This window comes from Epinephelus lanceolatus, chromosome 9 (genome assembly GCF_041903045.1).
Source record: "Epinephelus lanceolatus isolate andai-2023 chromosome 9, ASM4190304v1, whole genome shotgun sequence".
NCBI lineage: Eukaryota > Metazoa > Chordata > Actinopteri > Perciformes > Serranidae > Epinephelus > Epinephelus lanceolatus.
In genome coordinates this window covers 33,352,397-33,368,922 of record NC_135742.1, presented here as the reverse complement: position 1 = coordinate 33,368,922, position 16,526 = coordinate 33,352,397, and the positions used below count along the sequence as shown (strand labels likewise).

Here is a 16,526-nt window from a genome sequence, read left to right as displayed (position 1 = left end):
ATTCTTGGTTTGTGGCAGACTAGTCGTTTGAAGACGACAATAACGGCACTATATTTACAACCAAAATTATCTACATGAAGCAGTATTTCTTTGGTAATGACTTAAATGTTCATTGTTTGTTACGACGTTAACGTTAGCTCCCACTTACAGTTTCGCTCCGGGGCGTAACGTTAGCTAGCGCTAGCTAGTTGGTAGCATTGCAATGAGACATAAACACCTGCAATTTTCGAAATAATAAGTCACCGACTGGGGGTTGGGTTGTAAATATATGCAACACAGATTACAAATATTAAGCTGCAGCATCTACAATTATGCTGTCTGTGCCATTTCAGCAATTGTAATACCCTTGATACGGGACGCGTGCTAGCCAATGCTAACGATGTTAGCTTGTTATTGCTAGCAGGCCAGCTTTCAATGAATAAATACATTTTATCACCTCAACGGGGTTACTTACAGGGAATGGGGCTTCTGTGGTAGTTTCATAAATCCTAAGTCATATTTACAATAAGTCACATGCTGTAACAAAGGTTATTCCGCGAAAAAATAAAATATCGATATAGCTAGCGGATATTCAATGTTTTGAAGCTAATTTCATTCAGCAACATGGCGGCCGCGACAACCTTTTGTGTGACCCGGATGTCTTTCTGTCTCCAGGAAGTGAAGTAAAAACAGAAATAAAGGATAGTTCTTTGGGTATGGAAATATTTATACTGGTGAAACTAATATATTATAAGATAAGTGCTCTAACAAAAATATTAGAAACACAGTAAGTTCTGTCACTGTCCCCTCTTATATGTGTTTTTGGTCTTTCTTATTTAATGAAACACTGGGAGAAGACATGGACAATTTGTGGTGAATACTGTATAGATAACAAGCTTAAAGAAGTATCTTTCAAGATAATGCATGTTGCACGTACCCGGTAAAGCTTGTATTAAAAAGATTTCAGCTGAATATGGATTATAAGTGTAGTTTCTGTGGACTAGAATAAGAAAGTATTTCTCATCTATATTTCACTGTATAGAGACTGTATATGCACCAGAATGATGTGGACTGCTGGCCAAAACCAAAACACATTTAGAATCAAGTCTGATTCTAGCATCATGTGGTTTGTGTGTCACAAGGCTGCCACATACATCTATCTATGCTATCAACATCCTCTTGTGATTTCTGTGGACTGGAATAATAAAGTATTTCTCATTTAGATTTCACCGTATATACACCAGAATGTGTTGGACTGATGTGGACTCTCTAAATTAGAAACCTAATACAAATGTTAAAATAAATATGTTTGATTTAATGCTATATTTTAGTAAAGATGAGAAATAACATGTTGTGTATCATACAACTCTAATTATTGGAAAATTCCATTTTCAGAATAGAAAATGGTCAGGAACCAGACTTTCATGCACTTTATTGATAAATTTCAACAATATAGTACCATGTTATCCATACTGAGAACAGTGGTTTCTATATTTCTGTAAATGAATTTGTGCTCAATAAAGAAAGTGAGAAAAAAATCAATGGGTAGAACCAAGTCAATGTTAACAAAATAGCATTTTTTCAGTCAGAAGGCCTATTTTTGTATTTACTTCTTAGACATGGATTAAGGCGCCAATTAAGTAACTGAGTAAATACATTGTGTTTGGTATTCAGGATAAGGTGTAATTGTAAAAAACAAAGGTCAACATTGTAATCTAAGTCAGGTTTTTCTGACATACTAATGGCATAGGCTATTTATTTAGCATTTAGGTAAAATAGACTTGAAGTGAAGCCAGAGTTTTAACAATAAACATTATTTATTTTCGTCACACAGAGTGTACCAACTCATTTTGGCAAATTTGACTTGCAGTCATGAAATACAAGTAGAAAAGGCAATTTCATAAATTCTAACTTTGATTTGTAATGCTAACATTTTCACAAAATATTGAATATATAAGATAGCGTCCTATCAGGCAAAAATCATGTACAAATTCATTCACACACTAACGCAATCTTTTTATATTGCAAAAACAGCTGATGCAATAATGATACTATGCACACATACACACAAACAGCAGCAGTGTGGCATGCAGTTAAAGTACCTTCTAACAGTACATCACCACCCAAGGAAGGGCGGTGCTGGATTAGTTGCTCTAAAACTAAAATATATGTATTGCCGTCTATAATGTAAGTCAATATGACTGTAAGACATGTATGCTATTTGAGGTCAAAACATACTTTCATTACATCCACTTCTCCGCTTTGATGAAAAATGTACAAAAAGCAGGCACAGTTTTTCTATTACTGCTACACATTTGGTCATCTCATCCAAAGTATTCTGACTCCTCTTGGCTGGTGAACTCTTACTGTACACAAAACACCAAGACTTCAAATACAGAAAACAACTCAATGATCTTTGTTTCAAGTACAACACAGTTAAAATCAGCTATCAGATTATTATATGTGCAAAACAACACACAGTCTGTAACAACACAAAAAATACTGACAACAATTTACCTGATCAAAGTATTCCAACAATCATATCACAATCTGTCTTTAATAATTTTTCTTACAGTCTTTTCTGTGCATTTATGTGAAGATTAGAGACTGACTGGTGGGATAAGAGCTGATGCTCCACTGGTCAATTCCCTTAAGACAGATCAAAGTGCTTATGTGTGTGGGAGGATCCGTCTGTATTGAAGGCAGATGAATGAGGCAAGATAATGCAGTTGCTGTGGACACAGTTGTACAGCTCCTGGCTGCTGTTGCGTCTACAGAGCAGAAAGGCGTCGCTCAATACATTGCTTACCTGGGAACAGAGAGATTGAAAAATTTGGATCAGAATTAAATCTTGTCAAGACCTAGGCAAAAACACATGTGGAATCAACGTCTGACTCTAGCATCTTATGGTTTGTGTGTCATAGTGCTGCCACATACATCTATCTATGCTGTCAATGTCCTTCTGCTCAGTGATGATTTGGGACAGACCCTCCATCAGCAAAAGGGCTTTGTGGTAGCGCTGGACTGATGCTGTGCCATAGTGGAACATCTCATCCAGAGCAGCACTTTGTACCTGAATACAGTGAGAACACACACATTAAGGCTAAGATAAAGATGCACACTGGACATATATTGAATAGAATCTGATTTAAAGTTAATATAACATCCCCTGCTGTGTGAGGTGAGCTCACCATGTGCACAGTGTGGTTGTAAATGAGCTTCTCTGCTGTGAGTCCATTGAAGCTGTCCATAAGCTTCTGTTTGTCAAGTAAGAAGGACTGCAGGCGATGGTTGAGGGTGCGACAGTACGTTACACAGCTCTTGTACAATTCATTTAGCTTCTTGATCACTGCACAAAGGAAACACAGTATGCAAAGACATTTTATTATTATTACAAATACAACCTGACCATTGTCATCACATGTCAAAATGGAATGCCACTTCTGACTCAGTTAGACTACCTGGATAAATCAACTATTAATGCTTAAAATTGTGTAGACTAAAACACCCAAAAGCTCTTGTTCTTCCAGAAGGAGCACAAACTACAAACATTTAACAGACATCTGTCAAGTCGACAAAAGGAGAGTGCTTGGTACTCAAAACCAAAAGTCACTGCTCTCACCTTGTTTGACTGTAGCCGAGGGAAGGAGCTGGCCTTGTTTGATATTCTCTTTAGCCGTGTGCAGCGCTGATGACAGGAACTCTTCAGCCTTCATGTACAACACTAACTGCTCTGCATAGCTGGAACATGCACATCAGAAACATAAGTCATTTCCAAGAAAATTTATGTAGGAACACATTGAGAAAATGTAAAGAGCTTAATTTCTCTCACCTCCATTCTTTACTCAGAAGGCTGATCTGATCAGTCACTACGCTCTGCTCTAGAAAGGAAACATCAGGACTGCTGATGGCATCCAGCCCCGGGTCCTTGGAGGAAGCCAGTTCCATGACACAGTGGACAAAAGCCAAGGTGAAACGCAGTTCACTCAGACCATCTGTATGAGCCTGCTGTGAAAAGAACAAATACTATGAATACAGAAACTGTTCCTGTAGAATCTGAAATTGTCTATTTTATGTCCATCTGCAAATGTTCATTATGCCTGTTGCTCTAAAACAATCTGGAGGATTCACCTCCCAGTATTGTTATAGTATCTGTCTGTACCTCCATCAGTGTGTCTTCAGGAAGCTCTGGAGGGTGAAAGAGCAGACTGCTGAGTGGAGTGGCGTCCATGGCTTCAGTCTCACTGTTTCTACGGTTTCCTCCACAGGCAAGACGACTGTTCAGTGGCCAGGCTGGGTTAATGTAGATGGGGGTGCCTGCATTTAGGACAGAGACAAATACAGCTTAACCTTGAACAGCTGAAATACGAGTAATGAAGAGAGCATGGAAGTAACTGTTTACATGTTTTAGATTTACAACAACCAGGAGGCTCTTATTATGTGATGTCTTATTAATATCTTAATTAACTTTCAAATGGTTTACATCTAATTTTACTTGGGTGACAGGGGCTCCCAGTGCTGGTGTTTTGCTTTAGATGTTTTTAATGAATAATTCAATTAGCAGGGGGCCACAGGCTGGATTCGAACCCGGGCCGCTGCGGCAACAGCCTTGTACATGGGGCGCCTGCTCTACCACTAAGCCACCAACACCCCCAATTAATGAAATTTTAATGAAAACTGCACTTTACTTAATTGGTACAAGTGGTCTATATCAGTGGTTCCCAACTATTGGGTTGTGGTTCAAAAGTGGGTAACAGGTCCATTCTGAATGAGTCGCAGGTGACTCGCAAATGTGTCAAGTTTGTAAAAAACACACTTTATTTTAAGTACAGTGAATTCTTGCCACAAAGCTTTTATTTTGAAGTCCCATTTCCTGCTCTAGAGTGAATGAATAATGGACAGTTACTTAACAGAGACAGCAAACTAGCTCAACAACATGGCCCAATGCAGTTTTGACACTGAATATAATAAACTGTGTGGACCTTGAACTAATGACTATGGAGAAATCTGGACCCCGTAGATGCAGCCATTGGGAACCACTGGTCTAAGTGAACTCTAAACTGGAGAAAGCAGTATGTAATAAAAGTAAAGCCTCACTGGTTCATTCACAAACATATTTAATTGAGGGCCTTTTCACAAACCTCCTACAACACAAGCTAAAAAAAAGGTTTAAAATGAACACCCCAACAGAAAATAAATATACAGGGCTAGTTATAACACCTACCTGAGAGCCTCCTTGATGCGAGGTAATCAGGGGGAGTGTTCCCTTTGGAAGGAGAACCCAGAGTGAAGACAACAGGAGGTGGACAGTCTGAGAAGCGTCTATGACAACCAGTAGGAGGAGCTGTCGGAGCAAATATGAAGAGTTGAAGTCAAACGGCTGAGATGTCCTTGGACAGTGTAACACAGCTGAACTGCAGCCCAGTAAATGACATGGCCATGGTCATGATACCTCAAAATATGTGTTTAGTAACTTCTGCATGTTGTGAACAGTGTGATACTGACTTTAAATGGTCATTTAGCTATATATGGCTATGAAACATGTACCTATCTTTTCTAATCTACAACAACAGCTATGTAGTCTTAATGCTGGTGAACAAAGACAAATAGTGCCAGTAGAAATAATTTGACTGGTCTTATCTGTTCCAGTGGTACCTGTTGTATCCATGTTTTTCTCACAGTTGAGGCTCTCGTCACTTCCCTGGTCATACAGGTGCGCTCCAACAGCCGCCTTCAGTAGCTTGTCAGACTGCCTGCCTGCGCTCTGTGATCTGGACATTCAATACAGCCAGAGAAACACCATCGAGAGCATTTAATAATTTATCAGATGGCATATCTTTTATACTGTGTGACACCTGTACGTGCCAGATAGCAGATACTCGTATGAATGACAAAGTCTCAATTAGATCTGGATTAGTGACATAAACACATTTCACATTTTATTCTACTCTCATATGACTTTGCAGGATACTGTTAAATTATCATATAACCGTAGTTGTTATATTTATAATAATATATCGTAATCATACTGTCCTGACCTTTTAAAAGGGCCTTTTTTATTCGCTGTTTTCCCATTGAGGTTGGTCTGGGAAGCAGGGGATGGGTTATGGGATCGCAGGTCGTGGACTGTCCTCCTTCGGTTTTGCATCCTTGGTTGCACGTACTATTGATAAGGAAATTAAAGTTCTGAAATGTGTGCATTGTGAGACAAATGCACACAATGGAGTGTAATAATATAGATGTTTTAAAAACTGACCTTGGGTCTGGAGTCGTCCTGCATGTCAGGAGAGCCAGCGAGCTGTCCAGTTCTTGTGCTGAGCGGCAGAGTCTGCTCTGAGGTCTTTGGGGTCATTCCCACTAGAATACAGAGTATTATAAAGATTAAACCATTAAATGAGTCAGGCAGAGGCAAAGCAAGTACAGAAAATCAGATAGCAACACATCACCACAAACAAGTCCAGGAATGTACTGGAGCATGACATATTTCAGATGGTGGAATTTCTGTAAACACCCACTTGGCCCTGGTGGCCAACACCGAGTGACATCGCACAGACAAATTCCCATGTAGCGTGTTAAGCTGTAGGAGTGTGACCTGGAGAGTTGCTGTGAAGGAGCTCTGCTTCAACACTCCTTAGATAGGTGAAAAAACAGCCGATTGAGATATCTACCTAGTGGGGAGGACTGTTGTGGTCGGGCCCCTCCAGCTGCCAGCCGTGAGGAGTTGAGAACAAACTCCGGACTTGGAGCTCTACAGCCTCCACACTGTGGGGAGCTGCTGCCGGCACAGCAGAGTGTGGCCCTGATTGACATGAGACACAGTTAGACTTAGAGAAATGAGTAACGACAAGACACTAAGGTGGGGTGGGTGCAGAGACAAGATAACTGAGAAACTGTGCATGCCTGGAGGAGCCGTGCAGGCCAGCAGGTTGCACTTTCTGTTCCATACGCTGGTAGTTGTGGATTTGAGTTGGGACAGGAATGGGCACAGAGGGACTGCAGTTACGGCTGAAAAATTCAACAGGATTGCTGCATGGATGAAAGAGGAAGCAAATGAATTAGAAATGCAGGAATATGCAGTTTTGTTGATTTTATAACTCTATTAAAAATAACAGTGAAAATTAGAAAAACTAAATGCACATGTTGTAAACCTATGGTGTCTCATATTGGACATAAAATGGATATAAATACTGTTGGGTTTAAGCTCACACTTAAGTTACTCATCTATTTCAGCACACTTTTATCTTTAAAGCATAATTAGGTAAGTAGGTAAAGGTAAGTGTGAGAGTATTTTTCACCCCGGGCCCTGTCCATGTTTTGTCCGTGTGACCAATGGTTCGCATCGTCAATTTACATCCATGAGTGCTTGTCTTTTCTATTATGATTTTTATTGAATTATTATCATAAGTGTCTGAAAACATTATGGTTAGGGCCCTTCAGAGATAGCGCTTCATGTTAAAGAGATCATTTTTGTTTCACCAAAAAAAGCCTTGAAATCACCATAGCCAAACCCAGACCACATTTTCACACCTAACTGGGGGAATTTGAGATTTATTTCAACCAAACCAGAGTTGGTGATTGTTGAAACAATGGCAATATTAACCAAAATGATTCTTTTGATTTTTATTTTGTTTATGTCGATTTTGAATGACATGCGTTTTACGATGACTAAATTAATGTTTATCTAAACAAGAGTCTGGTGGCTTTGGCAACTGCAATTTCGGTGCAGTTTCTGGTTTACCAAAAGGGTCTATCTCTGGAGGGATGCTTGTCAGACAATAAGAATAATAATCTTAGCCTGTCAGTGGCAAAAACAAGCATTTTAGTAGACTTAAACTGATGGCGTCATATGCCCTGACTGATTACACAGCAGATCAACACTGGACCAATTTAAAAAAAAAAAAAAAAAAAAAAAAAAAAAATTCACTTGGATACAAAAACATGTGAAGATAGGGTCCAGATTGAAAAATACCAAACTTTTTGAACTTGTCAGGCTTTCTCTCACCTAACAGGCTTGGGGGGAGAGTGTGGCAGTGGAGAGGGTGGAGGTGTCTTTCCTGCATTTCTGGGACCTCTCTCAGCCAGTAGTGAGCACCTGAAGAAAAATATATGTTGTTGTATGTTGTTAGCTCTGTCTGCACAAATTACTAATATTTGCAAAACATTAATTTTGCATTACACGTTTAAACAAATCTATTCTGCATTTTCTGTCCACAGTCAATGGACACTTGGAAGCTTTCCTGTTAGATGATGACTGTCACTGTGTTTCTGTACACATCAAAAGGCATCATATTCATATTCAGTGCAAGTTCATAGCAATTATTGCCTGATACTAATTACCTTACAATATATGTGCACCTCCCAGAGTGACTACTCACCCACTGTATATCAGGCAACTCTCAATGGGTGACCCAACTTCCCCTTCACACGTGCACTCATCTAAAAAGCAGTAAAATAGAAACAGTCAGACACCTCTTGATGATGTGGAGAAAAACCCACACACAAAACAGAAAGTCCAGATACCTAAAGAGTGGGGTTTAAATGTCTTACTTGGAGGCACTATGACATAGTCCTCTGTGTAAGATGAAGTACTCCTGCTGTCTTGATTGGCTATTTCTTTCAGCAGAAAGCCGGGGGTGTCCTGTGTGGGGGAATACAGTGCTTTGGGCTGAGGTCGATGCATTTCTCCATCGGAATGCTGAGAGAGTGTAAAATAAAGTTGCTGTTCAAGTACAACTATGAGAAACTGCAAGTAAACAAATGCAATATGAGCTTACTGTATTACGTTCAAAAGACATTTACATTTCACATCTTTGCCCAAGATATTTGTTTCATAAATCCACTACAGAGAGGTGTACGCACTTGAGGGGAGGCCACTTGGGATGTGGAGGAGCTGCTTGAGGAACTGCCCGAGCCTGAGCTGGGGTAGGAGAGCACAGGAGCTGGAGAGCCTGTCAAAAAAAAAAACAACAACATATATTTGCCTTTGTTAGGACCCGGTCTACAGCACCTTTATTGATCCAAATATGTGCAGAGACAAATAAGATGCAGTCCATACATTTCTTTGTGGATGAACTCGTCTCCAAGAAAGGATGGTGGAAAAACTCATCTGTAAATGTAAAGATTTAGAAGTAAGAGACAGTTTTAAAAAAGTTATTATGAAAGAGGTTGTTAATTTTAAAAGGCAGAAACTTACCAAAGCTAATTCGTTCTTTGTGGTTTCTCTGCAGCAGCCCCAACAGCAGGTGTCTGAGGTTAGTAGAAGTCTCCTTCGGGATGCTAGGAAAATACAAAGGTTTTCTGTCATCAACTTATTAGCTGGTAAGGTTGTCAAATGTGATGTAAACCAAAAATTTACACAGTATCTAGAGAGAGGGAAAATCCATTGGGTGGGTTAATCTCTGTATGCAGCTTTATACAGTGTGTCATACAGTATGTGTAGCTTGCATGTCGATAAAACATGCTAATATTTTGACTGTCTCACTGTGTTTGCATGATATATGTGGTGTTAAAAGGAATAATATTTAGGTCACTTGTGTTTCATAAGCCATAGCGAGCTGTAAAGTGTGTGAATTTTTAATCTAATCTCCAGCGCAAAACCTCAGGGCATCACGACACTCAGAGTCAGTGCAGACTCTGCATGTGTGTGTGTGTGTGTGTGTGTATTTGTTTACGTCTGTGTGGAGCTATGTGGGCCATGTGGAAAACGATAGCCGCGCAGGTCACTGGCTGGCAGCTCGGAGCAGGTTATATATAGAATGACAAGAAAACAACAAACCATGCCCTGTCTTATCGCGCTAGTTTTATCACCACAAAAGATAAGCATGACCACGAGCCATAATACACAGGCTGGCAAAGTACACCACGGAAACAATCCATAAATCCCTTTGAACGCTTTCCAGGTCCAATTCTGAGTATGAGGGATTCAGCACTCAAAATGACTTTATAAATAGCCGAGAGAACTGATTGTGCAGGCATTTGTCAACTGGTATCAAGGCAGAGATGTTGTTTCACATTACACGTGGAAACTACATCATATAGAGAAATATAGCATAGACACGACACTATGTTAAGCATCATACTAAATTAGATTTTTAAATATAAACTGTGTTTGAGTGGCTAATTGCGAAAAATCTGGCTGATCAGCCCCGTCCGGTGTCTGTAGCTGTTTCTTCCACATTAAAGCTATTTTTAGTGGTGGTATGGGATTTATTGAGTGGTAATTACCCATATGTGTATGTTTGTAAACTGTCTGTGCGCACACCAGACATTATTCACATACACAGTCATTCATCAGCATCTGAGTGCAGAGAACACAGGTCATCTCCCTGTAATGCCTGTTTACCCCCTCCTCCTGTGTGTACTGTGTGTGTACATGTGTGTAGGCGTGGGGTCGTCCAGGGGTGCACTCACCTGGGTAGGAGGGTCCTGTTGCTTTCATAAAACAGACGAAGCTCCTGTGGAGTGCTCGCCTGTACACACACAAACACAGACACACAACAGACATGAGTTAAATCTAAAAATGACCGTTAACATGCACACACACACACACACACACACACACACACACACACACACACATAAACACATGCAAATAAATGAACCTGCATCCTTACAAACAAACATTTGAAATGATGTCAGTGGAAAGTTTTACTATTTATTTTTGCCTGAGCCACAACAAGGATGTATAATGACTAGTTATGTCACAGTGCATATAATCGTAACATAAATAATATATGGGTGTTTGATGATCCCATCGAGGACAAAGTGGAATGCTTGAAGATGCCAGCTGAGCCAGCTAAGTAAACATCAGCAGCAACAACAGCTAACCTCCAAATGACCCTTGGACTTATCTCAACTCACGCACCTGCCTGGCAAAAATAGAAGTCACTCTTCCCTCTCATTCCCAGGAAAAATGCATTCCAGGAAACGGCAACGTACTGTAAACAACCTCAATAGGTACAAAGTGTCAAACTAACAGGATGTTTTTTCTTCTTTAACAGCTTATATATGGAGATAAAAATGGACTTCAGATGAAGAAGACATCAACGAAGAGACAAAACATCTTCAAAAAACATCATGTGTCTTTACATCAATCATAACTGCAGCAATCAACAGTTCAACGGTATCAAGTGGACGGCCATGTGAACAGTAGAAAGTAATACCCAGGGTTGTGAAACAATATTTGCTTTGGGTTGGGAGAAATGGCTCGCAGCCATTTCCGCATACCCCCCTCTGTAAACATGGTGCTTTCATAACAAGTTGTCAAGCTGTTCCAGCATTTTCCAACTAATAACACTGGAGATCAGGAAGAACGTCACCAAGCAGACAGGTGGTGTTCACTGGTTGTGTTGTGGATCATGTGTCAGTGTGTTGTGAAAGGGATGCATCATGTTCAACTTTGTGTTGACAATAATGAGTCCATCCTTTCTTGGTACTGAGACAGAACAAAATCCATCCACCTCAACACATAAAATGAGTGATGTTACAGTTTTAGTATCTACATGAGTGTGTGTGGTTTTAAGCATCACTTACATGAAATGGTGCCTTCCCAGTCAGACACTGGTACACAATAGTACCTATACTCCACAGATCAGCCTTGGCATCATAGTTCTGGGACATGATGACCTCAGGAGCCTGTGTCCAGACAAACACAGCTTAGGGACATGCTGATATTACACCTTGTCGCCTCATGAAACCAGAGTAAGAGACCTTAATACTCACCATGTACATGGGAGAACCGCACAGTGTGGCTGCCATGGTGTTTGTCTGGAGATGACGTGCAAACCCAAAGTCAGCTGGTGGGTGAGAGAAATATGGTGAGGGACATACAGGTATGTGTGTGTGTGTGTGTGTGTGTGTGTGTGTGTGTGTGTGTGTGTGTACAATCAGAAATGAACTAACTCCACCATCAATGCATTTGCACAGACGTTCAGCTCTTCTATTACTCTCCTGAGAGAAATCATTACCTATCTTAATGCAGATATTGTTGGGGCTGGACTTGCGGCCCTCTGGGTGGCAGAGCAAGATGTTCTGGGGTTTGAGGTCTCGGTGGAGGATGCCTTTGCTCTGCAGGACCTTCATGGCCTGACCCATCTGCTGCAGGAATACTCGGATGGTATCCTCACTTAACGTGCCTTTAGCTGAGAGTCAGAGGGATGAAAGTCATAAGATGATCTGGGAGGAAGTTAGCATGGCAGTAAACAGAAGATTTATCGTGCCGCATGTTATGTAGATACACATAAAGAGGTGAAGCAAGGTGTGAAAAATACCACAATTATTCACAGCTTGCTGGCCCTGCTCACTTGCCATTCTTAGGATTGTACTGATGCAACTAAATAATTAAAGAGCAATAATTCTGGCAGCTGTGGCTTAGGAGGTAGAATGGATCGTCAGCTAATCAGAAGATGAGCAGTTCAATCCCCAGCTCCTCTAGTTTGCATGTCAAAGCATCCTTGGGCAAGATACTGAACCCAAAATTGCTCCAAATGGCTGTGCCATTGGTGTGTGAGCGTACGTGAATAGTTAACTGAGTAGCAGGTGGCACCCTGGCCACCAGTGTATGAATGTACAAATAAATGGGTCAATGCGATATGTGGTGTAAAAGAGCTTTGAGTGGTCGGAAGAGTCAAAAGGTGCTATACAAGTGCAATTATAACTGATTTCTAGGATTGCTCTTACTGAATACATTTCTTCCACTGTCTCCTGACACTCCAATATAATGCAAGGTGAAGACACACAACTCTCATCACATCAGTGTCACTGCTGTCAAACTTCGTGGAAGAGAATTTTGTTTACCACCTGGCTTCACTTGGATATTAAAGTCAAGGCCATCTGACATGCTCGCACTTCCTCCCCCCATTTAGTATTTGTAGCTGCAGTGTTTTTCCACCGGAGCACAGGGGATAAGTGAATGGCAGATGGGTGAGGTCATGTGACTGCTCCGTGAACCTTGCCAAGTGTGACTGAGTGTTGCGCTGTTAATAGCTGGATGGCTCTCCTTGGCAGCAATGCAGAATGGGCAAGTCTACAAAATAAGAGACGCTGGCAAGGTGGCAGAATTAGACCGATGATCCACATCAGCATCTGAATAGACACTGACGAGGTAAATTCAGCCCGAGAATAATCAGCACCAAGCCCTCAGCTGCATCGTGCTATTTCTGAGCAGAGTTTGAAACATGAGGCGGGAGACCTTTTCAGTGTGAGAGTCTAGTGAGAAGTGTTTTTTTTATCGTTCTGAGAATTGAAAGATGGTGAAATCACAAGGGTTTTGGAAAGCCAACAAAATAAAAGTTGGGAGTTACTTTGGCTGCTTATTTTGTACTGGTTTTTACATAACTTGTTAAATATTGAAAAGAAAAAAAAAAAGCTCATCACAAGCCAATTCTGGGGGTTTAATTCTATCTGGGTTAAGTACTTGGGAGTATTAGTGATAATTTACCCACTGACCTGCTGAAACTTTAAACCTAAATTCTGTGGTTGTTCTGCCCTGCCTCCTCAAAATCCTATTATTCCCTCAAAACACTGGAAAAGCTTAGCCAAGCCTCTTAAAATCCAAACTGACCTGCCAGTACAACAGTAAGCTGCTCCAAACATGTTTACAAGTAACAAACCGTAAGTTTGATCCTCTAATGTAACACTTAGAAGTGGTGTGAAATGTCCCCTTTTTGCTTTGACCCCAGGTGAAACACAAATCTTTACAGCAGTGAGATGTGAGCTGGGTTAGGCCCTGCAGGACGTAGCAAACTTACAGTGAAGATACTCTGCCAGGTCACCTCCATTGCAGTACTGAAAAGATGAGACAGACAAGTCTTAATAGAAGCTTTGAAGCTTTGCTGCCTTGTTAGTGAATGTTACCATTTCTAACACAACTCACCTCCATGACAAGATACACACATCCTCCCATTTCCTGTTGATGAAACCAGATAAAATACTGATTATCATTTCAAAAGGTAAAGTGACTGGAATATAATTATACTAATCTGATTAAAAGTGTAAAAAAATGTCAAAAAAAATATTTAATGTAGGAAGATAGAGAATAAGGACTTATGCCACCAATCGATAAGTGTCTCAGCAGCTGTGCCCCGGGTTATACAACAGGTGACACCAGTTCTCGTACTGAGATGACTCTTTTTGGCCCATAACCAGTGGCAGTTCAAGAAATTCTGAAAGCAGCCAACTCGGGGGGACGGGGGGACATGAAACTGTACCCCATCATAGCCCCTGTCCAGCTCTGGGCCCCTTAAATTATCTAAGGACCCTTCTCCAATGTGGCGCCCCACTTCATAACCACTGAAAAGTCATGCTACCATTTCCTGTTGCTTAAACCATGTTAAATGCTAATTATTATTTACTTTGAAACTTGGAAGCTTCATTCATAAAGCTGACATTTGAATTCTAAATCAACATTCAAATGCTGCTTTTTTTGTGTGTGTCATTACACTATTTAGAGAGTTAGATTCGAGAATCTGATGAACCACTTTACTCAAATTGATGAACCACTTTACTCAAATTTAGAATTTTGTTGAGGATTTTTTCAAGGGTATTGACATCACAAAAGACAGACATTCAAAGCTTAATTTGAAAACCTCAACAGAAGCTGCAGTACTGCTCTGTTATCATTTTCAAAAGACAAAATGACATAAAATTAATTACATATCTCATACAGAAAGATGGGGAATTGGGAGCTATACCAACAATCCATCAGTGTCTTGGCAGCTGTGCCCCAGGTTACACATCAGGTGACACCAGCTCATATCTTGGACTGGGTTGATTCTTTTTTTGGACTGTCACCACTTCTACAAATTCTGGGCCCGCTGACAAAAGTTAACTCAGGGGCCTGAAACTGTACCCCATCATGGCCCCTATCCAGCCCTGGGCCCCCTAAGTTGGCATCCCGCTTCATTACCAAATAAAAATGTCACAGAGTGGTGAGGTGACATGAGTTAGGGTACAAGGGTGCAAAGTTTTGGGTGCCAGTCCCACCTGATTGTGACCCCTTGTACTACAGTATAACTAACACCTTATGGCTGCTATGATGTAGTAAGTATCACTATAACAGATAAGTAAGGTAATGCCGGGCAAATGAACACATTGCTGTCAACAAAAGGCTCCCACAGCCTGACCTAGAAGGCGTCATTTGAGGTCAGTAGCCTTGCATGTTGGTGTGTGCGTGCAGTGAGACACTACCCACTCTGTGTTAAATAAGCCATTGTTTGACCGGCTGCGCTCTGCCATCTGTCAGAAACAGAGAGATCAGCTCAACCCTGTCTGGCAGGTGTCAGTAAGGTAAGAAGAGGATAGCACACGCCCACATCCAAGATAAACTACAGATCAAGTTCAGGTCACTGAGGTCGCTTGCCCCATGGAAAACTACAACATCCGCAATGCCAAATATGTATCACACGAGCAGGTGACGTTCAGTGTTGCAGCAACATGTCAACATTCGCAACATGTGGCAGCAAAGTTCCCAGTAGTGCACGTGTGTGCATGTGCTACTGTGTGGTTACTGAGAATATGGCTGTGCTCATGTGTGTGAGAGGAGAGGTCTTTACCTGATAGTCAAGTAGTCTGACAATATTCTCATGTTTAAGCTCCTAAAGGGTGTGGGGGAAAAACATTTTAGTTAAAAGGCACACAGAGACACTGACACAGAATGCGTGGCAACAATAAGAGTCAACTTATTACCTTCAATATTTTGATTTCTTTACCAAGCAGAGACTGAGACTTGGCCAAGTTTTTCTTGTTGATACATTTCACAGCAACCACCCAGTCACGTTTCTTGGAAACACAAGAATAAAGGCAGGATATGAATACACCAGCTTTACATTGATCAACAGTGACAAGGTACATTTGTCTCAGATATAACATTACCTCTTTATGTCTGCCCTTGAACACAACTGCAAAGGCACCGTGACCAATCAGGTCTTTCCTGTTGAACTCAAACTTCCCAACAGACTCCATGGATGATGAAAATAAACGCGCTCAAGTATCAAGAGGTTGATTTTCCAACTGAAACAGACGTACAGTCCCACGATAGTTTCCTCGCGCCGGTAAATCCCATTTCACAGATGGAAAATACTGTCCTTACACGCGACGAGATTCATACTCGGAGGAAAATATAGATGACAGCATTGCGAAGTCACTGTCAACACAAAAAGTTCAAAACAACGTGCGTAGGAATAAATAACAATATGCAAACAAAATATTAGCGTCACGCTGAGCTTGTTTAACGATTCAAATTAAATCCTGTTACTTTTCTGGAGCTGCTGGAGTTAAGAAGCTCCCGACAGTGCTGTCAACCGCTGTTTATTATTGTCTCTCTCACCTTTCTGCCCATACGCTGGTAGTTATTCATAGCTCACGGTGAGCATGCGCAGACCGACAAGCAGCGGTATGATGATGGTGCTTTCAGGGACACCTTGTAAACTCTCAATTCAATGTCTTAATTTGGCTGCGACTTATTTTTAAACGCTCTACGAAGAAGGAGCCATTTTCCAAAACGTGTTATGGTGGCTGGTGTTTTTATTTTAGGTGTCTGGCAGCTCAAC

General features: G+C 41.0%; 2 protein-coding genes across 7 annotated transcripts in view; both read right to left on the bottom strand.

Moving 5' to 3' along the window:
• Positions 1–634, bottom strand: part of ep400 (E1A binding protein p400) — a 34,579-nt gene extending 33,945 nt beyond the window's left edge. For 2 of the 5 annotated variants that reach the window (XM_033619051.2, XM_078170877.1), the window contains exon 1: positions 455–634. The gene's annotated coding sequence lies outside the window, so the exon portion shown is untranslated. The remainder of the gene's footprint in view (positions 1–454) is intronic. The other 3 variants (XM_033619048.2, XM_033619049.2, XM_033619050.2) reach the window with 2 other exon arrangements.
• Positions 635–1,777: 1,143 nt separating this feature from the next.
• On the bottom strand, positions 1,778–16,324 carry ulk1a (unc-51 like autophagy activating kinase 1a). 2 transcript variants are annotated; one of them, XM_033620519.2, is made up of 27 exons: positions 15,850–16,324; positions 15,664–15,756; positions 15,531–15,572; positions 13,853–13,885; positions 13,728–13,764; positions 11,946–12,119; positions 11,701–11,774; positions 11,512–11,613; positions 10,390–10,448; positions 9,173–9,255; positions 9,035–9,085; positions 8,839–8,927; positions 8,527–8,674; positions 8,355–8,415; positions 7,982–8,071; positions 6,880–7,005; positions 6,648–6,778; positions 6,236–6,336; positions 6,018–6,142; positions 5,635–5,750; positions 5,204–5,323; positions 4,142–4,296; positions 3,812–3,984; positions 3,602–3,720; positions 3,171–3,328; positions 2,917–3,052; positions 1,778–2,788 (listed from the first exon to the last, which is right to left on the bottom strand). In XM_033620519.2, exons 1-27 carry the CDS (start codon positions 15,937–15,939, stop codon positions 2,751–2,753), a joined length of 2,724 nt encoding a protein of 907 aa, XP_033476410.2. In that variant the 5' UTR covers positions 15,940–16,324; the 3' UTR covers positions 1,778–2,750. The 2 variants fall into 2 exon arrangements, with proteins under 2 accessions (XP_033476410.2, XP_033476409.2); XM_033620518.2 differs by having other exon boundaries at positions 3,812–3,987; positions 15,850–16,323.
• Between the last annotated feature and the right edge of the window lie 202 nt (positions 16,325–16,526).